Source organism: Pleurodeles waltl, chromosome 1_2, assembly GCF_031143425.1.
Source record: "Pleurodeles waltl isolate 20211129_DDA chromosome 1_2, aPleWal1.hap1.20221129, whole genome shotgun sequence".
NCBI classification, from domain to species: Eukaryota; Metazoa; Chordata; class Amphibia; order Caudata; family Salamandridae; genus Pleurodeles; species Pleurodeles waltl.
In genome coordinates this window covers 18,263,159-18,287,297 of record NC_090437.1, presented here as the reverse complement: position 1 = coordinate 18,287,297, position 24,139 = coordinate 18,263,159, and the positions used below count along the sequence as shown (strand labels likewise).

General features: G+C 44.2%; 1 protein-coding gene across 1 annotated transcript in view; it reads left to right on the top strand.

Moving 5' to 3' along the window:
* The window catches only part of LOC138296500 (poly [ADP-ribose] polymerase tankyrase-1), a 734,848-nt gene that overhangs the window by 210,575 nt on the left and 500,134 nt on the right, over window positions 1-24,139 (top strand). Inside the window, exon 10 of the mRNA XM_069235671.1 lies at window positions 20,907-21,078. Within this exon, the coding sequence (XP_069091772.1) occupies window positions 20,907-21,078 (172 nt within the window). The remainder of the gene's footprint in view (window positions 1-20,906; window positions 21,079-24,139) is intronic.

The following is a 24,139-nucleotide window of genomic DNA, read 5'->3' as shown; positions in this document are numbered from 1 at the left end:
GAGTAAGACGTCGAAAATCAAGACTCACGAGAAGTCCACAAAAGCCCAGGGTACGCCACCGCCAACAGGCCATGGCTTAACCCGAAAACTAGGTGACCGATCCAAGGCACCGAAAAAGGGCATGCTGGTGTCGAAGTCGTCCAACTCCGGTCGAGATACCGCCACACAGCAACCTCGGAGCCGAGATAGCGGCTCCGAGAAACTTCGGCACAGAGATAGCGGCACCGAAGAATTTCGGCACCGAGACACCACGCCGAAAACAAAGAAGGTTTCTTCGGAGCCTAAAAAGACTTCCGAAAAGGTTTCGGTTCCGAAACATCCAGCCTCGGAGCCGAAAACTAGTTCCTATACAGAGGAACAAGGATTAACCTTCCAATTACATAGATTTGGAGAGGAGCTTCAAGCGGTAGAGCCTGACTACACGCAATGAAGGCTTCATATTCATGAGGACACAGGGAAGATAACCACTCTTCCCCCAATCAAAATAAAAAGGAAACTTGCCTTTCAACAAAAGGACAAGCAACCACAGGCAAAAGTGGCAAGGAAAACAACCCCGCCACCGTCTCCACCACCATCAACACATGCATCACCAGCAACAACTCCACCACTGATGCACTCACCAGCTCATACTACAATGAGTCAGGATGATCCCGATGCATGGGACCTTTATGATGCTCCAGTGTCTGACAACAGCCCAGACTCCTATCCCACAAAAACGTCAACACCTGAGGACAGTACATCCTACACACAGGTGGTCGCAAGTGCAGCCAAATTTCACAACGTCACCTTACATTCTGAACCAATTGAGGATGACTTTCTGTTTAACACCCTATCCTCCACCCATAGCCAGTACCAAAGCCTTCCCATGCTCCCAGGAATGCTAAAACATTCAAAGCAAATATTTCAGGATCCAGTTAAAGGTAGAGCCATAACTCCAAGGGTGGAGAAAAAGTACAAGCCACCGCCAACAGATCCAATCTATATTACAACACAACTAACACCAGACTCCGTAGTTGTCGGGGCAGCTCGTAAGAGAGCCAACTCTCATACCTCAGGAGACGCACCACCTCCAGACAAAGAGAGCCGCAAATTTGATGCGGGAAAAAGGGTTGCAGCACAAGCAGCAAATCAATGGCGTATTGCCAATTCACAAGCACTTTTGGCAAGATACGACAGAGCTCATTGGGATGAAATGCAACATTTCATCGAACACTTACCCAAGGAGTTCCAAAAAAGAGCGCAACAGGTGGTAGAAGAGGGACAAAGTATCTCAAATAATCAGATACTGTCTTCCATGGATGCAGCAGATACAGCTGCAAGGACAATAAACACTGCAATCACGATACGAAGGCACGCATGGCTGCGCACTTCAGGGTTCAAGCCGGAAATCCAACAAGCTGTGCTCAATATGCCATTTAATGAACAGCAATTGTTTGGGCCGGAGGTTGACACTGCCATTGAGAAACTCAAAAAAGACACCGATACAGCCAAAGCCATGGGCGCACTCTACTCCCCGCAGAGCAGAGGCACATTTCGGAAAACACCTTTTAGGGGAGGGTTTCGAGGTCAACCCACAGAAACCACAACCTCACAAACAAGGCCTACTTACCAGGGTCAATATCAGAGGGGAGGTTTTCGGGGACAATATAGAGGGGGCCAATTCCCAAGAAATCGAGGAAAATTCCAAGGCCCCAAAACTCCTCAAAATAAACAGTGACTCACAAGTCACACAACCCCATCACATAACACCTGTGGGGGGAAGACTAAGCCAATTTTACAAACTTTGGGAGGAAATAACAACAGACACCTGGGTCTTAGCAATTATCCAGCATGGTTATTGCATAGAATTTCACCAATTCCCTCCAAACGTCCCACCGAAAACACACAATATGTAAAAACAACATATAGATCTTCTAGGACTAGAAGTTCAAGCATTGCTACAAAAGGACGCAATAGAATTAGTGCCAAATCTACAAAAAAAACACAGGAGTTTACTCACTGTACTTTATAATACCCAAAAAGGACAAAACTCTGAGACCAATACTAGATCTCAGAACACTAAATACCTACATCAAATCAGACCACTTTCACATGGTCACGTTACAAGACGTAATCCCACTGCTCAAACAGCAAGATTACATGACAACATTAGACCTAAAAGATGCGTATTTCCATATACCAATACATCCTTCACACAGGAAATACCTAAGGTTCGTATTCCAAGGAATACATTACCAATTCAAAGTGTTGCCATTCGGAATAACAACTGCGCCAAGAGTTTTTACAAAATGCCTGGCAGTAGTAGCTGCACATATCAGAAGGCAGCAAATACATGTGTTCCCGTACTTAGATGACTGGTTAATCAAAACCAACACGCTAAGACAGTGTTCACAGCACACAAAATATGTCATACAGACTCTTCACAGGATAGGTTTCTCGATCAACTACGCAAAGTCACACCTTTTGCCGTGTCAAACACAGCAATACTTAGGAGCGACAATCAACACAGCAAAAGGGATTGCCACTCCAAGTCTACAAAGGGTTCAAACATTTCACAAGGTAATACAGGCCATGTATCCAACACAAAAGATACAAGTCAAAATGGTAATGAAACTCCTAGGCATGATGTCTTCATGCATAGACATTGTCCCAAACGCAAGATTGCACATGCGGCCCTTACAACAGTGCCTAGCATCACAATGGTCACAAGCACAGGGTCAACTTCTAGATCTGGTGTTGATAGACCGCCAAACATACATCTCGCTTCTATGGTGGAACAGTACAAATTTAAACCGAGGGCGGCCTTTCCAAGACCCAGTGCCACAATACGTCATAACGACGGATGCTTCCATGACAGGGTGGGGAGCACACCTCAATCAACACAGCATCCAAGGACAATGGGACATACATCAGAGGCAGTTTCACATAAATCACTTAGAACTGTTAGCAGTATTTCTAGCGCTGAAAGCATTTCAACCCATAATAACCCAAAAATACATTCTTGTCAAAACAGACAACATGACAACAATGTATTATCTAAACAAACAAGGAGGGACACACTCGACACAGTTGTGCCTCCTAACACAAAAAATATGTCATTGGGCGATTCACAACCACATTCGCCTAATAGCACAATTTATTCCAGGAATTCAGAACCAGTTGGCAGACAATCTCTCTCGAGATCACCAACAAACCCACGAATGGGAAATTCACCCCCAAATACTAAACAATTACTTTCAAATTTGGGGAACACCTCAAATAAATCTATTTGCAACAAAAGAAAACTCAAAATGCCAAAACTTCGCATCCAGGTACCCACAAGATCAATCGCAAGGCAATGCTCTATGGATGAACTGGTCAGGGATATTTGCATACGCTTTTCCCCCTCTCCCTCTCCTTCCATATCTAGTAAACAGGTTGAGTCAAAACAAACTCAAACTCATACTAATAGCACCAACATGGGCAAGGCAACCTTGGTACACAACACTACTAAACCTTTCAGTAGTACCTCATGTCAAACTACCCAACAGACCAGATCTGTTAACACAACACAAACAAAAGATCCGACATCCAAATCCAGCATCGTTGAATCTAGCAATTTGGCTCCTGAAATCCTAGAATTCGGGCACAGGAATGTATGGAGGTCATAAAACAAGCTAGAAAACCTACCACTAGACACTGCTATGCAAATAAGTGGAAAAGATTTGTTTATTACTGCCATAATAATCAAATTCAACCTTTACACGCATCTGCAAAAGAAATAGTAGGATACTTACTACATTTGCAAAAATCTAACCTAGCTTTCTCTTCCATTAAAATACATCTTACGGCAATTTCTGCTTACCTACAAATTACGCACTCAATTTCATTGTTTAGGATACCAGTCATAAAGGCGTTTATGGAAGGCCTAAAGAGAATTATACCACCAAGAACACCACCAGTTCCTTCATGGAACCTCAAAATTGTCCTAACACGACCTCATTCCAGGCTCCCAAACAGACCGGATTTGTTAACACAAAACAAAGGTCAAATCAGGCACCCAAATCCCAGTGCTCTCAATTTACTGATTTGGCTCCTGAAGTCATAGAATTTGGATACCTAAAACTTCCATTGGAATGTATGGAAGTGCTTAAACAGGCTTGTAAAGCTACTACTAGACAATGTTCTGCTAACAAATGGAAAAGATTTGTTTACTACTGTCAGTCTAAAAACACTGATCCACTTACAGCATCAATACAAGATATTGTGTGCTGCCTACTTCATTTGCAAAAATCTAATTTTGCATGTTCATTTATCAACATTCACCTTACTGCAATATCTGCATACTTACAGACTATTCAGCACACTTCTCTATTTAGAGTTCCTGTTATTAAAACCTTCATGGAAGGGTTAAAATGCATTATTCCACCTAAAACACCACCTGTCCCTTCTTGGAATCTAAATATCGTACTTACCAGACTCATGGGCCCATCTTTTGAATCCATGCACTCTTGTCAAATTCAATTTTTAACCTGGAAGGTTGCCTTCCTCGTAGCTATCACTTCATTACGAAGAGTTAGTGAAATACAAGCATTCACTCTTGAGGAACCTTTTTTCCAAGTACACAAACATAAAGTTGTACTTAAAAAAAATCCTACATTTCTCCCAAAAGTCGTATCTCCTTTTCACATCAACCAAATAGTGGAATTGCCAGTCTTCTTTCCACAGCCTGACTCGGCTGTAGAAAGAGCCCTTCATACTCTAGATCTCTAAAGAGCTCTTATGTACTATATATAGATAGAACTACAGATTTTAGGAAAACAAAACTAACCACATAAAGGCAATCTTATCTCTAAACAAGGGTTAGCAAGATGGATTGTTAAATGCATAAAAACATGTTACGTTATGGCAAAAATACATCTTTTGATCACACCTAGAGCACATTCTACAAGAAAGAAAGGTGCGTCAGTGGCATTCTTAGGAAACATACCAATGGCTGATATATGTAAAGCTGCCACATGGTCTACTCCTCATACATTTACAAAACATTACTGTGTAGATGTATTTTCAAAGCAACAGGCAAATGTTGGCCCAGCTGTCTTACGAACACTATCTCAAACAACCTCAACCCCTACAGGCTAACCACCGCTTATTTTTAGGAGGATTAACTGCTTTGTAGTCTATGCATAGCATGTGAATCTGCAGCTACACATGCCATCGAACGGAAAATGTCACTTACCTAGTGTACATCTGTTCGTGGCATGTAGTGCTGCAGATTCACATGCACCCTCCCTCCTTCCCGGAAGCCTGTAATCATTGCAGTTTCTTATTTGTACATATGTATATATATTTACACTTGCATGGACATCTTATTTACTTATTACATTTTATAGCACATTTACATTCTTTCACTCTATCACTCCTTCCTACACCCTTTTGTGGAAAAACAATCTAACAAAGGAGTCGATACCCATACGCACTATGACCGAGAGGAGTAGTCGTTCGATCCTGTGACTTGAAAAAAAACTTATTTGAAGAAAAACAACTTGTAACACTCCGAGCCCAACACTAGATAACAGAAGGTTCGATGGCATCTGTCGCTGGAGATACACATGTTGTGCATAGCCCGCCATCTGGTGTTGGGTCGGAGTGTTACAAGTTGTTTTTCTTCGAAGAAGTCTTTCGAGTCATGGGACCGAGTGACTCCTCCTCTTCGTCTCCATTGCGCATGGGCGTCGACTCCATCTTCGATTGTTTTCTTTCCGCCATCGGGTTCGGACGTGTTCCTGTCGCTCCGAGTTTCGGAACGGAAAGTTAGCTATCTATCGGAATATTACGTCGGTATTGTTGCGTTCGGGATCGGCTTAGATTGAATCGACACCGCATCGAAGATTGAAGAGCTCCGGTGCCCTTCGGGGTAGCTTTCGATCCCCCGTCGGGGCCCGGTCGGCCCGACCGCGTGTACAACAACGCTGATGGAACGGACCCCGTTCCGTTTCTGTCCCAAATGCCACAACAAATACCCGTATACAGACCAACATTTGGTCTGTAACCTGTGCCTGTCGCCTGAGCACAGTGAAGAGACTTGCGAGGCCTGTCGTGCGTTCCGGTCCCGAAAGACACTTCGTGACCGTCGAGCCAGAAGACTTCAGATGGCGTCCACGCCGACAGCGCTCCGAGAGTTCGAGGAACAAGAGGAAGAAGAAACCTTCTCGATCCACGAATCGGACTCCGAGGAATTCGACGATCCAAGAACTGTGAGTAAGACGTCGAAGAAACAAAAGAAAAGTGACAAGGCCCAGGGGACGCCACTGCCACCAGGCCATGGCTCGACCCATAAATTCGGTGACCGACCATCGGCACCGAAAAAGGCCGACACAGTGCCGAGATCGTCCGACTCCGGTCGAGACACCGCCACGCAGCCTTCTCGGGACCGAGAAAGTGCTGCTAAAAAGGATCGACGCCAAGATAGCGGTGCCAAAACGGCTCGACGCCGAGACAGCGGCACCGAGGAAGATCGACGCCGAGAGGTTTCGACTCTAAAAAAGAAGAAGGTCACCTCGGAGCCGAAAAAGCATACAGACAGGGTTTCGGTGCCGAAACGACCCGCAACCGACCCAGTTACCTGTTCCTATTCAGAGGAGCAGTCCTTGTCCTCTCAGATGCGAAAGCATAGATTTGAGGAAGAGTTGCAATCCACCGAAGAGGACCAAACGCAGAAACGTATTTTCATACAGGAAGGAACAGGGAAAATAAGCACCCTTCCCCCTATTAGGAGAAAAAGGAGACTGGAGTTTCAGACAGACCAAGCACCACAAACAAAAATGGTGAAAAAGTTAACTCCGCCACCCTCTCCTCCACCTGTAACTAACGTTTCGCCAGCACAAACTCCATCACATTCCCCGGCTCACACCACTGTGAGCCAAGGTGACCAGGACCAAGACGCTTGGGACTTATACGACGCCCCAGTGTCGGACAACAGTCCAGAGGCGTATCCCACAAAGCCCTTACCACCAAAAGCACAGAATTTATCTAAACAACATTCCGACCTTCTAGAAATAGAAGTCCAAGCATTATTGCAAAAGAATGCAATCGAACTAGTACCAAAGTCACAAATAAACACAGGAGTTTATTCACTCTACTTCTTAATACCAAAAAAGGACAAAACACTGAGACCAATCCTAGACCTCAGAATACTAAACACCTACACCTACATCAAATCAGATCACTTACACATGGTCACGCTACAAGAAGTGTTACCATTGCTAAAACTACAGGACTACATGACAACCTTAGACCTCAAAGACGCGTATTTCCATATACCAATACATCAGTCGCACAGGAAATACCTAAGGTTTGTATTCAAAGGAATACATTACCAATTCAAAGTATTGCCGTTTGGTTTAACAACCGCACCAAGAGTCTTTACAAAATGTCTAGCAGTAGTGGCTGCACACATCAGAAGGCAGCAAATACATGTATTCCCGTATCTAGACGACTGGCTAATCAAGACCAACTTACTGACAAGGTGCTCACACCACACAAATCAGGTCATACAAAACCTCTACAAACTTGGTTTCACCGTCAACTTTGCAAAATCACACATTCTGCCTTGCAAGGTACAACAATACCTAGGAGCCATAATAGACACAACAAAAGGACTAGCCACTCCAAGTCCACAAAGAATTCAAAATTTCAACAATATCATACGACGCATGTACCCAACACAAAAAGTACAAGCAAAAATGATATTACAACTCCTAGGCATGATGTCCTCATGCATAGCCATTGTCCCGAACGCAAGACTGCACATGAGGCCCTTACAACAGTGCCTAGCATCACAATGGCCACAAGCACAGGGTCACCTTTTAGATCTGGTGTTGATAGACCGCCAAACATATCTCTCGCTTCTATGGTGGAACAGTATACATTTAAACAAAGGGCGGCCTTTCCAAGACCCAGTGCCACATTACGTAATAACAACAGATGCTTCCATGACGGGGTGGGGAGCACACCTCGATCAACACAGCATACAAGGACAATGGAACGTTCATCAAACAAAACTGCATATAAATCACCTAGAACTGCTAGCAGTTTTTCAAGCACTAAAGGCTTTCCAACCAGTCATAACTCACAAATACATTCTTGTCAAAACAGACAACATGACAACAATGTATTATCTAAACAAACAGGGGGGGGGGACACACTCAACGCAGTTGAACCTTCTAGCACAGAACATATGGCGATGGGCAATTCACATCCACATTCGCCTAATAGCACAGTTTATTCCAGGGATCCAGAATCAACTTGCAGACAATCTCTCTCGAGATCACCAACAGGTCCACGAATGGGAAATTCACCCCCAAATTCTAAACACTTACTTCAGACTTTGGGGAACGCCTCAAATAGACTTGTTTGCAACAAAAGAGAACGCAAAATGCCAAAACTTCGCATCCAGATACCCACACAGGCAGTCCCAGGGCAATGCCCTATGGATGAACTGGTCAGGGATATTTGCATACGCTTTTCCCCCTCTCCCTCTCCTTCCTTATCTAGTAAACAAATTGAGTCAAAACAAACTCAAACTCATATTGATAGCACCAACTTGGGCAAGGCAACCCTGGTACTCAACACTGCTAGACCTATCAGTAGTACCCCACATCAAATTGCCCAACAGGCCAGATCTGTTAACACAACACAACCAACAGATCAGGCATCCAGATCCAGCATCGCTGAATCTAGCAATCTGGCTCCTGAAATCCTAGAATTCGGACACTTAGAACTTACCCAAGAATGTATGGAAGCCATAAAGCAAGCCAGAAGGCCATCCACTAGGCACTGCTATGCAAGCAAATGGAAGAGGTTTGTTTGCTACTGCCATCATAATCAGATCCAACCATTACACGCATCTCCAAAGGATGTAGTGGGTTACTTGCTACACTTACAAAAATCTAACCTAGCTTTCTCTTCCATTAAAATACACCTTGCGGCAATATCTGCATACCTGCAGGTTACCTATTCAACTTCACTATATAGGATACCAGTCATTAAAGCATTTATGGAAGGCCTTAAAAGAATTATACCACCAAGGACACCACCCGTTCCTTCATGGAACCTCAATGTTGTCCTAACAAGACTCATGGGTCCACCTTTCGAACCCATGCACTCTTGCGAAATACAGTTCCTAACCTGGAAAGTTGCATTTCTCATCGCCATCACATCTCTACGAAGAGTAAGCAAAATTCAAGCATTTACAATACAAGAACCTTTTATCCAACTACACAAAAATAAGGTAGTCCTAAGGACTAATCCTAAATTTTTACCAAAGGTTATTTCACCGTTCCACCTAAATCAAACGGTAGAACCAGTGTTCTTCCAACAGATTCTGTAGCTGAGAGGGCACTACATACATTAGATGTCAAAAGAGCATTAATGTACTACATTGACAGAACAAAAAACATCAGGAAAACTAAACAACTATTTATTGCATTCCAAAAACCTCATGCAGGAAACCCAATATCAAAACAAGGTATAGCCAGATGGATAGTTAAGTGCATCCAAATCTGCTACCTTAAAGCAAAACGACAGCTGCCCATTACACCAAGGGCACACTCAACCAGAAAGAAAGGTGCTACCATGGCCTTTCTAGGAAATATTCCAATGAACGAAATATGTAAGGCAGCCACATGGTCTACGCCTCACACGTTCACCAAGCACTACTGTATAGACGTGCTATCCGCACAACAAGCCACAGTAGGTCAAGCCGTGTTAAGAACCTTATTTCAAACTACTTTCACTCCTACAGGCTGAGCCACCGCTTTTGGGGAGATAACTGCTTACTAGTCTATGCACAACATGTGTATCTCCAGCGACAGATGCCATCAAACTGAAAATGTCACTTACCCAGTGTACATCTGTTCGTGGCATGTTCCGCTGCAGATTCACATGTGCCCTCCCACCTCCCCGGGATCCTGTAGCTGTTTAATTTGCAATTAGAAATTGCCTATATGTAAATAAACACTACATTAGCGCAAACTATGTACATACATATCTATTCCATTGCATTGACATCTTGACTATTCTCATTCTACCACTCCTACCTCACCCTCTGTGGAAAAACAATCTAAGATGGAGTCGATGCCCATGCACAATAGAGCCGAAAGGGAGGAGTCACTCGGTCCCATGACTCGAAAAGACTTCTTCGAAGAAAAACAACTTGTAACACTCCGAGCCCAACACTAGATGGCAGGAACAGTGCACAACATGTGAATCTGCATGCAGTCCTCACGCATCATTGAGGAAGTTGCATCTCACCACACTAAGAAAACCACATTTCAGATTACCCTAGGTAGAGGCAGGGCAGAAGCAGATCCAGTCATAGGGGGCCACGGCAAGTGCCCCAGGCCGAGGCAGTCTGCTTCCCTCCCACCGCTCAACAGCCCTCCCCGCAGGCACAGAAGTTTTTTCCAGTTAGAGCCTAGTCTAGGGAAAAGGCAAATTCACCAAACATGACTTGCAGGCTTCCTGTGTTCAGGGCCTGTGTGCTCCACAGTTGACTGCAGCAGTATCAGAAGGATGAGTACAGTTGTCTCCCAAACACTGCGTCGGCTCGTGCAACCGTGTGGGCTTCGTGGGTCTGACCTGTACTTCCATCATCGTAGCATAGGCACCACACCTCATGAGAGCATGCCGTGGGTCCAGAGTGGGCATGAGCGGACCCATTCAGGGAGCGTTTATCAAGTTCGTCCCACACCGGAACAGTCGGGCAGTGCCAATATAACAAACACATACAGTTTGAAACCCCTGAAGGGAAAGCCCAGCTGCTGCTTGCTGAGTCTAGTTTGAGACCCAGTGCTGGCAGGGCACCCCCCCCCAACTACTTCTGCAGTCTCGCTCAGGCCAGTGCCTCACCTCCAGTGCAAACAAGAGAGCCACACATCTTCCAGTCTTTGTCTCCAGCTCCTTAAATGCCAGATTCAAGTTTTTCATAGCCCCGAGTCAGCAACTACACTGAGGTTGAAGGAGGGGAAGAAGGGGGGGGGGGGTGGACTCATCCGACAGCAGCACAAGCCCCTCACACCTACCTCTCCCCACTCCGCCACCTACCCAGGGACAGGCCACTTGGTGCTTCTCAGAGGAGTCTAGCACACAAGTTGGTAAGAGGGCAAATAAACCAACTGTTCAGTGTGGTCTGGCTGGAGCAGCAAAAAATATTGGGGTGCTTACATCATTGAACACTCATTGTAGAGGATTTCTGCTAAACTGTTTGACTGGCTAGCCGAGCTTTACAGAAATGTGGTCATCTTGCTGCCCTACACTTTTGTACCCCGAGAATCTAGCAATATTTTATAACGAATATAATTATTTTCTGACTTGACCACAGTTGATCTCTTATACTCCTTACTGTGATAACTCAACTACCTCGCTCCAGGAATTATACTGGTAAATATGGTGCTGTTCTAAATTCTTAAAGCACAAATTTTCAGAACCCTCGACAATCCTCACTTATAATACAATTTTACAGTCTTTCATGCTTTTTTAGATTTATTTTCATCTTTGAATTTGGGATGATATTGCAAAGCTAGTTTTTAAACATAGCATGAAGGGCATTAAATATATTTTGTCTTCATTTTATAGATGTCTGGTCATTGAGATTTAATTTAGTAGATTCTGGCCAAATGAACATTATCGTTGTTGCTTGGGGGAATAAACATTTGCCATGCTGCAGTAGACCAACAGTATCAGATGACATAAACTGTACCTTCCTGGGGATTTTGAAACATTTCTAACAAGTTAGCTGAAATATCAGTTCTTGCATTTCTAATTGTACATAGCCCAGGCATTACCCATTGTTAAAATAGATACGTTTTCCACAGTGCACATAGGCCCTTTCTCCAAATACACTCGGTATCATTTCCCTATACTTGTTGTTAAAAATGATACTTTTGTAGACCTCAGTCCTTTGTACTCTCCATTACAACCCTAAGAATGCAGTGGCATTTCTTTTCCTTAGCTTATTTATCTGAATAAGCTGATATTTTCCCTCCTCTTTATTAATGTAAGTTAAGGGTTGAGCGTTAAGTCCAGTATTCCTGTCACTCCCTCCTTAACTCATTTTGTCCTCCTTCACTTACATGGTTGTGTTTTCATTCCTATTTTGTAACCTACAACAATTGAGGGTTTTGTATTTTGCTAAAACCAAAGCTGACTTCCCAATATTAAGCAGCCGTTTTAGGTTTCACCTGCACATTGCTTACGTTGTGAAATCTGCTGTTTTAAATGTATCTTAAAAGGGACTTAAATCCCGTCTTCACTTTTATTTGGTCCTTTTGCTTATCACTTCACTTTTCCTTGTTTCTGTTGGTTGTAGGCGTTTTGTTTTCTGTTCATCCGTGTGTCTCTCCTATCTGTTTCCCATCGGCAAAGTACTGTGTTAATCCACTTTGATGGAACCTCTTTTAAGCGTCTCAAACAACGATCTGGAAAACAAAATAAAACCTAACAAAAGCTACACCCTTGCTTTAAAGTTACAGCGCTGCCCATGCTTTAGGCATTCTATTATCTCGGTAGTGATCCTCCAACAGGCCTTTTATTCCTTCTCTCTTCTCCGGACGAAGCACACACTAATAAGTGCCCACAGGGCGCAAGCAGGGACCCACTTGAGTGTGTTCATCACTGCATGCACTCTACTATCCCCCTGGAGCAGAAAAGACCTCTACTGAAGTACTGGTTTCATTTTACAGTATGCCGTTGCCCCCTGAAGGAGAATGAGGCTCTTCTCATGTCACACATCTTCCTGCTCTGGCTCATTGTCCTAGCTCCGAGTGAGGTGGGGCACTAAGTACTACCCTCGGGTAGGCCATCTCGCAGAGCTGCTATATGGTTCTCAGCTTCGAGTTTACCCCAGTCTGTCCCCCCACTATCTAGAGAGTGCCTTCTACTTGGGAGGGAAGTCACTTCCTCTCACAGGGCCATTGGGCCCCCAACAACAGCACCCAATGCATTATATACATGGTCTTGGGGGTTTTACGTGGTGTCGCCATCTTGTTTGCATGCCCAGCCTGTACTCTACTCTTATGGCCCACCTCACCTTGCAGTGCGAGATAAGCGGCCTTTGGCGTTGACTGCCGAGAAGCAGGCTGAGGTTCCCCACTCTTTTCTCTGCTTCAAGTAAGGGCCACAGGGCCACTTTGCTGCTCGTACAACCAAAATCCTCCACATTCTGGTAATCTTTGGCAAAGGAGTAAGAGTGTGACAGGCTTTGCCGACTCTTCAGTTTTGGCTGCATATCTTTTTAGAGAGTCTTCCTTCTGGACTCGTACAGGAGTTTACCTAGTTTTCTCCCGGGCTTATACCTTGGTGTTGGATTACTACAGGATAAAGTATAGGCTTGCCAGAGCAGGCTGTCTGTTTAGCCATCATATTGACCATGCCGTCCTACTCCTGCATCTATTTTTGAAAAGTCAAGTCAAACAATGGTCTTATTTCAAGTTGAAAGGCACAGTGGATGTTACTGCAGGTGTTGTTTTACATGTTGCTTAGCAGTTGAGATTATGTGCAACATGGCTGAAAGTAAAAGTTGAAAAAAAAAAAAAGGAAAAAAAAAAGAAAAGCACTATGATGTGGCCAGCGTTGAATGCGTCATAGCACTTTTTGTTTTTCTTCAAGCCATGCTGCACAGAAGCTCAACTGCTGTGCAGCATTAGCAAAAAAATGGCAAAGCCAATAGGTTTCACCTCTACGAAATCTGTTGGTTTTGTTAGTGTTTTTAGACATCTCACACAGCAGCGCTAGCTGCTGTGCAGCATGTCTTAAACTTAAAAAAAGAAAACTCTATGGCGTGGCCAGCATTGACCGCATTAAAGTTTAGCGGTGACCACGTCACAGTGTTTTGTTTTATTTTTTTATCTTTAAGACATGCAGCACAGCAGCAATCGCTGCTGTGTCACATGTCTAAACAAACAGACAAAACCAATGAATTTTGTAGAGGTGAAACCAATTGGCTTTGCAAGCGCTCGTTCATTCTAGTGCAGTTGTTTTTAGATTTGATGCTTTTGTGAAAATAATCTAGCTGAAAGAGAACATCTTGATCTATTTTCCCATTCAGAATAGCACATTCACTACAGCACAGTTTAACACTCCCACTCGAGCATCACCTTCTTCCTTTCAGAATCAGGACTCATAAAACATTCTCACTGTAACTGGCAAAGTGCATTGTGTAATAGCATTGCCTTTGTGCCTCTACCTCAGCTCATGTCCTTATCTGGAACATCATCAGAATAATTCCACTCAGTGATGCTGCCAGGCATGCAAGCTTCTGGCTTATTGCCCCATCTAACCCTGCAACTACAAGTCTTACCTCAAGACTGAAATTTCCACATCTATAGTTGTCCTTGGCTATTGAGACCTAATTTTTGGAACAATAAATGCTAACATGACAAGGCCATATTAGTAACACCATTTCACGAGGCATTAGGGCATCAAGTAGGAAATCCTGAAGAGCTGGTGGTGCTTATTATTTGGGGCCCTCCCTCTTACTATTGGACCCCCAACCATTTTCAGTCATCGAAAAATCTGTGGCTGCAGTGCAGAATGCTTCCTGTTTTGTTGCACCTACTTAAAGCTCCAGTGCTATAGCCTATTTAAATTTGTTACAACATAAATCATTTTGCAAAGTTTCTGCTTTCTGAATGGAAGAAGGCTGCATTTCTAGTGACCGCTTGAGTCATGAATGGATATAATTGGATGTGCAGATTTGCATGTGTAGGAAGTTGGCTCTATGTGCTATTTCAAAGTAAGGAATAGCATGCACAGAGTCCAAGGGTTCCCCTTAGAGGTAAGATAGTGGCAAAAAGAGATAATACTAATGCTCTATTTTGTGGTAGTGTGGTCGAGCAGTAGGCTTATCAAAGGAGTAGTGTTAAGCATTTGTTGTACATACACCCAGGCAATAAATGAGGAACACACACTCAGAGACAAATCCAGCCAATAGGTTTTGTTATAGAAAAATATATTTTCTTAGTTTATTTAAAGAACCACAGGTTCAAATTCTACATGTAATATCTCATTTGAAAGGTATTGCAGGTAAGTACTTTAGGAACTTTGAATAATCACAGTAGCATATATACTTTTTACATAAAACACAATAAGCTGTTTTAAAAGTGGACACTTAGTGCAATTTTCACAGTTCCTGGGGGAGGTAAAGTAATGTTAGTTTTTGCAGGTAAGTAAACCACATATGGGGTTAAGATTGGGGTCCAAGGTAACCCACCGTTGGGGGTTCAGAGCAACCCCAAAGTCACCACACCAGCAGCTCAGGGCCGGTCAGGTGCAGAGTTCAAAGTGGTGCCCAAAACGCATAGGCTTCAATGGAGAGAAGGGGGTGCCCCGGTTCCAGTCTGCCAGCAGGTAAGTACCCGCGTCTTCGGAGGGCAGACCAGGGGGGTTTTGTAGGGCACCGGGGGGGACACAAGCTCACACAAAAAGTACACCCTCAGCAGCACTGGGGCGGCCGGGTGCAGTGTGCAAACAAGCGTCGGGTTCGCAATGTAAATCAATGGGAGACCAAGGGGTCTCTTCAGCGGTGCAGGCAGGCAAGGGGGGGGGCTCCTCGGGGTAGCCACCACCTGGGCAAGGGAGAGGGCCTCCTGGGGGTCACTCCTGCACTGAAGTTCCGATCCTTCAGGTGCTGGGGGCTGCGGGTGCAGGGTCTTTTCCAGCCGTCGGGATTTTAGAGTCAGACAGTCGCGGTCAGGGGGAGCCTGGGGATTCCCTCTGCAGGCGTCGCTGTGGGGACTCAGGGGGGACAACTTTGGTTACTCACAGTCTCGGAGTCACCGGAGGGTCCTCCCTGAGATGTTAGTTCTCCACCAGTCGAGTCGGGGTCGCCGGGTGCAGTGTTGCAAGTCTCACGCTTCTTGCGGGGATTGCAGGGGTCTTTAAATCTGCTCCTCTGAAACAAAGTTGCAGTCTTTTTGGAACAGGGCCGCTGTCCTCAGGAGTTTCTTGTTTCTCTTGAAGCAGGGCAGTCCTCTGAGGATTCAGAGGTCGCTGGTCCTGGGGAAAGTGTCGCTGGAGCACGGTTCTTTAGAAGGCAGGAGACAGGCCGGTAGGACTGGGGCCAAAGCAGTTGGTGTCTTCTTTCTTCTTCTGCAGGGGTTTTCAGCTCAGCAGTCCTCTTCTTCTTGCAGTTGCAGGAATCCAAATTCTTAGGTTCAGGGAAGCCCTTAAATACTAAATTTAAGGGCGTGTTTAGGTCTGGGGGGTTAGTAGCCAATGGCTACTAGCCCTGAGGGTGGGTACACCCTCTTTGTGCCTCCTCCCAAGGCGAGGGTGTCACATTCCTATCCCTATTGGGGGAATCCTCCTTCTACAAGATGGAGGATTTCTAAAAGTTAGAGTCCCTTCAGCTCAGGACACCTTAGGGGCTGTCCTGACTGGCCAGTGACTCCTCCTTGTTATTCTCATTATCTCCTCCGGCCTTGCCGGCAAAAGTGGGGCCGTGGCTGGAGGGGGCGGGCAACTCCACTAGCTGGAGTGCCCTGCGGTGCTGGAACAAAGGGGGTAAGCCTTTGAGGCTCACCGCCAGGTGTTACAGCTCCTGCCTGGGGGAGGTGATAGCATCTCCACCCAGTGCAGGCTTTGTTACAGGCCACAGAGTGACAAAGGCACTCTCCCCATGTGGCCAGCAACATGTCTCGAGTGTGGCAGGCTGCTAGAACCAGTCAGCCTACACGGGTAGTTGGATTAGGTTTCAGGGGGCACCTCTAAGGTGCCCTCTGGGGTGTATTTTACAATAAAATGTACACTGGCATCAGTGTGCATTTATTGTGCTGAGAAGTTTGATACCAAACTTCCCAGTTTTCAGTGTAGCCATTATGGTGCTGTGGAGTCCGTGTTTGACAGACTCCCAGACCATATACTCTTAGGGCTACCCTGCACTTAAAATGTCTAAGGTTTGGCTTAGACACTGTAGGGGCACAGTGCTCATGCACTGGTGCCCTCACCTATGGTATAGTGCACCCTGCCTTAGGGCTGTAAGGCCTACTAGAGGGGTGACTTATCTATACTGCATAGGCAGTGTGAGGTTGGCATGGCACCCTGAGGGGAGTGCCATGTCGACTTACTCGTTTTGTTCTCACCAGCACACACAAGCTGGCAAGCAGTGTGTCTGTGCTGAGTGAGGGGTCCCTAGGGTGGCATAAGATATGCTGCAGCCCTTAGAGACCTTCCCTGGCATCAGGGCCCTTGGTACCAGGGGTGCCAGTTACAAGGGACTTATCTGGATGCCAGGGTGTGCCAGTTGTGGAATCAAAAGTACAGGTTAGGGAAAGAACACTGGTGCTGGGGCCTGGTTAGCAGGCCTCAGCACACTTTCAATTCAAAACATAGCATCAGCAAAGGCAAAAAGTCAGGGGGTAACCATGCCAAGGAGGCATTTCCTTACAGCATGTCTATGCAGCTCCTCTCTTGTTACTCATTTAAAGGACAAAGTGATGGATTCGATAGGAACACAATATTTTTACTCTAAAGACAGGCTGTTAATTGTGAAGTCCTAAAGTACCATTTCCAATCCCTCTCTAACACATTAGTCCAAACCAGTTTCCACAACCTATAGTAACAGACTGAAATGGAAACATCCTAATGCTAGTAAGACATGCTTATGTCATCCAACCATAAGTGTTCCAAGTTGATCTTTTATAGTTCGTTTTTTCAAAGAAATTATGCTTATTACCTTTTCTGAGTAGGTTGAGGGAGAGGAGGTTTATCTCCACCCCACTTTTACCACCAAGGAACGTATCCCTTGGGAAACAAACTTAATATCCTTCAAGTAGAGACTGCTTGCTCTGGACCAGTGGGTACTGATAACCATCTGTTTCCCCAGAGTTGTCTCTGTCTGTCTACACCACCTCTCAAATTTCAGAGGTCATCACCAGAGCTCTTACTAGAAATTCAAAATCACCTTCTGTTGGGTATCAGAAATGAGTTTTGGGCAAGAAAATGGCTAACGTTTTTTAGTGGGTACTTCCTTGTCCTCATTCCCAACTGTAGCACCAGACTTGTATGGTACCTCTGCTGTCAGAGCAAATTTCTAGTGGTTGGTTCTTTCCAGCTGACTAATCTGTCTCAATTGCTAGAGGCAAAGTGGCTTGAGGGATTAAATGGTATCTTTAGATGCACAAGATGGTTACTGACCATCGCTTTTAAGCTGGAGATGTCATTCTGTAGGCTTTGTAATAGTGGACCAACGCTACCAATGTAGGCGTGTTCTCTATATCCTGTAATATTGTCTTGCGAGCCAGAACCTTCATCAAACTGTAGTCTGTACTGGCTTTGCAACTTAATTTGCAGCCCCTTAAGGAGGGCTGGCCAATCGAGGTCCGTTTTCCAGAGGAATCCTCCCCAAACCTTTGGCTACTGTAAACCACTCTCCATGATCCTGGAGAAGTCTAGCTCTTCACAAGAGACTACAATTTAGAGAAGCCCAACTGAACACTCCAGTCTAGATTGCTATTCCACCCCCCTCAGCGATGAAAGGTCCTAGCAGACTGTCTCTTTCTAAATAAAAACAGTGACTTTAGACCTGTGGTTTTAAAGACTAATTGGTCTTTTGATATCAAGCATTATTTTAGTTCCATTGACCTCGCCCAATATGAAAACACTTGAGCACCTTTTAATAGGTGCAAAAAAAAAAAAAAGTCTGATTCTCTTGTTTGGTGAACCTTGTAGTTGAGCCATTTGAAGGATTTCCCCTTCAAGTGCTTTCATGTCTTGGGATAGTCGAAAGTAACTACTCTTTCATTTGGCTGCTTATTACCAGTGTGCCTCTGTTCTAACTTGAGGCCTGTAGTCTGCTCCGGATATCCTGTTCAGGAGACTTAGGACAGTTTCTTTCTGCTTAAAGACTTTTTTTTTAGCCCTGTGCTGCCGAGAGCTTTATCTGACCTTTGAAGGCAAATTGGTTCCAGTATGTAACATATACTAAGAGTTGGATTTGGGTCAGCCTCTTATTCAAGGTTGGATGGCTTTGGTGTCCATCTCTTTTACCGTGCTTGATTTGATGGCTTTTTTCCTCTTGAAAGAAAGGTTGTTCAGATTCAAAACAAAAATGTATCTGGTTCTTGTTTTTTTTTTTTTTTTACCATAGCAAGCTAGTAGAAATTGTATCTTGTACTCTTATCTGGCTATTTAGCTATTGTCTTGAATCTCATCAAATGTTTTCCCAGTTTGTTAGAATTAGGAGCGAAAGAAAAATACACAAGCTGGCACTCAGCTGGGTTTATCTTGTGCCACAGGTATGATCAATGAACCAATCCATTTCTGTTTTTTTTAAACATACAGCTTTCTACAAATAAATACGTTTACTAGTTTGGAAGTAGGTAAGAAATCTACAAGAGCTGCTCTCCTTCTAGATAAGAATTAAAGAGTTACTTCACACTTGTTTGATTCATTGAGCTCTCCAGAACTCCACAAAGAAGTAATTGTATCAGATATTCCTCATAGACTCCTCCCGCCTAGTCAGATTTGAGTTTTGGACCATTGAAGCATTTTAATAGAACTTCTTTAGGCCCAAGATTTCCTAGTTCACTATGAGGAGTTGTTGATTCGTCATTCGTTCCTACTATAGATGAACTTGAGCATGAATAGTTCTTAAGTTAGTATATACTTAACTAAAGACCGACTTGCCATCATTTGTGCTAGAGGTAAAGGCTGCACAAGGTGAAATTACTATAACAAGTGGCTTTGCATTTCCTCCTGGGTTTGTGAAAGGCACCTGAATGCAAAACATCCATGCTTAGATTATGTATTTTATGGTGTAGTCAGCAGATAATCCTAATTATCTAGAAATTAATTCTGATTGACTGCTTTAAGCTCTTACTTTGCTTCATGTCAGGCTGTCACAGTACACTGAGGCATGGGAACAGTCCAGCCTTATGTGCCAGGCCAGATCCCGACTGAGCCAGTGGCTGAGATTAATAAATGTAATCCACAATCACATTTGTGAATTCCTCATTGCAAAGCCTTAAGTGTGACAGGTATGCCCAGACATACGTACTGTGCCATGGTACTCAAGCTATACCCTGCTGACTGGACCCAGCATAGTTCAAAATTGGTCTGGAGTGACCTTTGTTCCTGGTCAGAGCAGACTTGGTTTGGCAGTTCGAGCTGAACTGTACCTGTTGAAGCAGGATCAATACCTATGTACATATGGCTGGTTCCTGTCTGAGGTAGCATGGTGGGCAAAAACAGACTGGATTGTGGGCCAGAGTAATTACCAGTAACCTAGTTTATTCAAGCAATTTGCCCAGCACTTTTTGCTTTTCTCACTGCACGAGGGGCTTGCGATTCCCAGTGAGTTGTGAAAGTATTGAGAGTATTGTAATTACCATTAAGGCATTATTCACTATTTCTTACGCTGGGATATGTATTGACTCCGCAGGTAAATTCACATGTTTTATAAATAATGTCTGTCTGCATTTTGAGACTGGGCTAACATCTTTTGGCTTAATCGTGCTAAATGCCTTTGCATGTGACTTTTTACTGGACATTCCTTTCAGGTGCTCTGAAGTCTTGTAACTTTAAAGGAAACCTCATGATTGAGATGAATTGCCTCTAACATTGCATGACCATCAAGGCTATGGACAATGGAGGTTCACAACTCCCTCACCGCAGTCAGTGTTTCACAGTAATGTGTTCCTTCCCCAGAAAGAGACCTAAAATGGCAACTACTATTAGGATTACAGGACATGCTTAAAGTTATGAAGACCCACAACTGAAACAGTGTCCCCTGTCTCTGATACTGTGAAATAGTCTTCATATTGACAAACAAAAACATATGTTGGAGAACTGTTGTTGCATGTGATTAGCTGGATATCTGGAACTCCTTGTTCGAGTAGTTACTTATGTTCTTTTTTTTTCAATTTCAGATGAATACACTAGACACACTTGGGCAAACAGCTTTGCACAGGGCTGCACTTGGTGGTCACCTTCAGACCTGTCGCCTTCTTTTAAGTTATGGATCTGATCCATCCATCATCTCTTTACAAGGGTTCACAGCAGCACAGATGGGAAATGAAGCAGTGCAGCAAATTCTAAATGGTGAGTCAGTATTTTAGGAATGTTTAGGGAATAGTTTATTTCTGATTGTTTCACAAAGTGCAGATACTTTACTATATGCTGGTTGTAAATCGTGCAGGCACAGATTTGTGTTCAGTGAGGGGGATTGTACTTTAGTGCCTTTCTGAAGGAAAAGCATCTGTATTCTAAAATGGAAGATTTAATTTGTAGTTACCTTACACCATGGATGTTTTCTTTTCTTTCCAAACTCTTGGATTTGCTCTAAAAGATGTTAATGCTTTGATGAACTGTACTTTGCATCATAAGCAACATGCTCCCCTGCATGTTTGCACGGCTTGATTGGCCTTTTGGATTATACAACTGGGTATCTGCTTAACTACTGAGTACACTATTCTTTGTCTCCTGCCCCCACTGAATTGCCCCTTCTCGTCTCTATTATTTTTATTGTCTCTATTCTCTCCCTTTCCTCTCTCCAGGTTGAGATTAGCAACGCACAAGTGCTGCTTTTCAACATGTTGTAATATACTCTGTGGGCTTTAACTACATCCATCTCACACCCATCACGTTCATTCGTTCCTAGGTCTGCCTTTCAAAATTCGCTTGATTTCGTAGATAAATGCTTTCTTTGCCCCGCCATGAGGCTGCTATGTTACTGCCTTGGAGGCTGAACCTGTTACATGGATTATTGGACGATTGGCCAGATACTTTAGTGTGGTGCACTATTTGTTTCTTTTTAGAGCTGTGTGGCTGTATGTTTAGTCTTCCTTCTTTTGGGTATGCTGCTGTTTCTTTGTGGTGTTTGCGCACAAAGGCTGCAAGCTGAAGGGGGGGGGTTATTTTTCATTTTTTTTTAATCAATAAAAAAAAAAGGTTCATATAGCGCAAACTCGATCAAAGGAGTGCTTATGTTTCATATAGGCGAACTCGATCAGAGGAGTGCTTTACATGAGGACCACTTTATAAGTTTAGCAGTTGAAGTCAGCTACAGTCCGCTATCTTCTTGAGATTTTCCACACCTAGACAGACACCTCTGGGTATTAGTGAGCGCTATAAATTATTTTCATTTAATTTCATTTAAAAAATATACAAACTGGGGAATTTAAAACAGAAATAAACACACAAATCCTCAGTGTCGCTCCTGGCACAGCTGGAGAGCCGATACTACAATATTAACTGCACTTGGGAAACTCTCTCCATAATGCTTTGTGGGACATTTCTTTTTCAAAACATTTTTGCCCATAGCTCAGCATGTGGTGATCCTACGACAATGGGGCCACCACCAAACCGTTCAGCACGACACACTTGTTCTGCCTAGAGCATCTCTGGGCCTCCACAATAGAATGGGTGTGGGGCAAAATATTAACCCCTCCCACCATTCAGTGTCTTATTAAGCCTCGTCATGGCTGAAACTTTTGTTTTACAGCTCGGATTAGTTTGTGTTTTAAGGGCCTTGTTTGTAATAATATTGCAGAAGGCCTTCTAGGCCTGAAAATGTGTAAGACCCTACGGTTTCTAGGGACTACATATGTGGTTATGCTGCATTATTTTCTGCCATTCTCTTTTCATGTCATTATGCCCTCTAGGGTCTGACTGTATGGTTACATGACAATGTTTTTTTTACAAATGGTATTTGTATCTTGGTGTCCTCTGGGGCTGTTCTGAGCATTACAGTCAAGATACTACAATATTTGCTGCACTCTGAAAATCGCCCCATAATGCTTTGCAGGGCTTTCATTTTGCACAACATTGTTGCTCGTAACTCACCGTGTGGTGGTCCTAGGACAATAGGACCACCATCAAAATGTTCAGTATGACACTCTTTCTGTCTAGGTTATCTCTGGGTCCCCACACTAGGTTGGGGGAGGGGCAAAATAATAACCCTCCCACCAGTCACTGTCTTTAAGTTCTCTCATGTCTGAAACTTTACAGCTGGGGGTAGTTTGTGTTTTAAGGGCCTTGTTTGTATAATTATTATAGTAGGCCTGCTAGGGCTGAAAATGTGTAATGCTTTATGCCCTCTAGGGGCTAAACATATGGTTACACAGCATTACGTTCTGCCATTCTGTTTTCATGTGGTTATATGCTCTAGGGTCTGACTGTGGTTACATGACCATGTTTCCTACAAAGGTTATTTTTATATGGGGCTGTTCTGAGCTTTACAGTCACAAAACTACAATATTCACTGCACTCGGAATCTTGCCCCATAATACTTTGGGGGCATTCCTTTTACAAAACATTTTTGCCCATATCTCACTGCACAACTGTACGGAAATGCCTCCTTGGCATGGTTACCCCCTGATGTTTTGCCTTTGCAGATGCTAAGTTATGATTTAAAGTGTGCTGGGACCCTGCCAACCAGGCCCCAGCACCAGTGTTCTTTCCCTAATTTGTCACTTTGCTTCCACAATTGGCACAGCCTGGCACTCAGATAAGTCCCTTGTAACTGGTACCCCTGGTACCAAGGGACCTGATGCCAGGGAAGGTCTCTAAGGGCTGCAGCATGTCTTATGCCCCCCTGGGGGCCCCTCACTCACCACATGCACACTGCCTCACAGCTTGTGTGTGCTGGTGGGGAGAAAATGACTAAGACAACATGGCACTCCCCTCAGAGTGCCATGCCAACCTCACACTGCCTGTGGCATAGGTAAGTCACCCCTCTAGAAGGCCTTACAGCCCTAAGGCAGGGTGCACTATACCACAGGTGAGGGCATATGTGCATGAGCACTATGCCCTTACAGTGTCTAAGCAAAACCTTAGACATTGTAAGTGCTGGGTAGCCTTAAGAGTATATGGTCTGGGAGTTTGTCAAACACGAACTCCACTGTTCCATAATGGCTACACTGAAATCTGGGAAGTTTGGTATCAAACTTCTCAGCACAATAAATGCACACGGATGCCAGTGTGCAATTTATTGTAACATGCACCCAGAGGCCATCTTAGAGATGCCCCCTGAATACCAATCCGAATACTAGTTTGGGGCTAACCAGTTTCTGCCAGCCTGTCACAACCAGACGAGTTGCTGGCCACATGGGGAGAGTGCCTTTGTCACTCTGTGGCCAGGAACAAAGCCTGTACTTGGGTG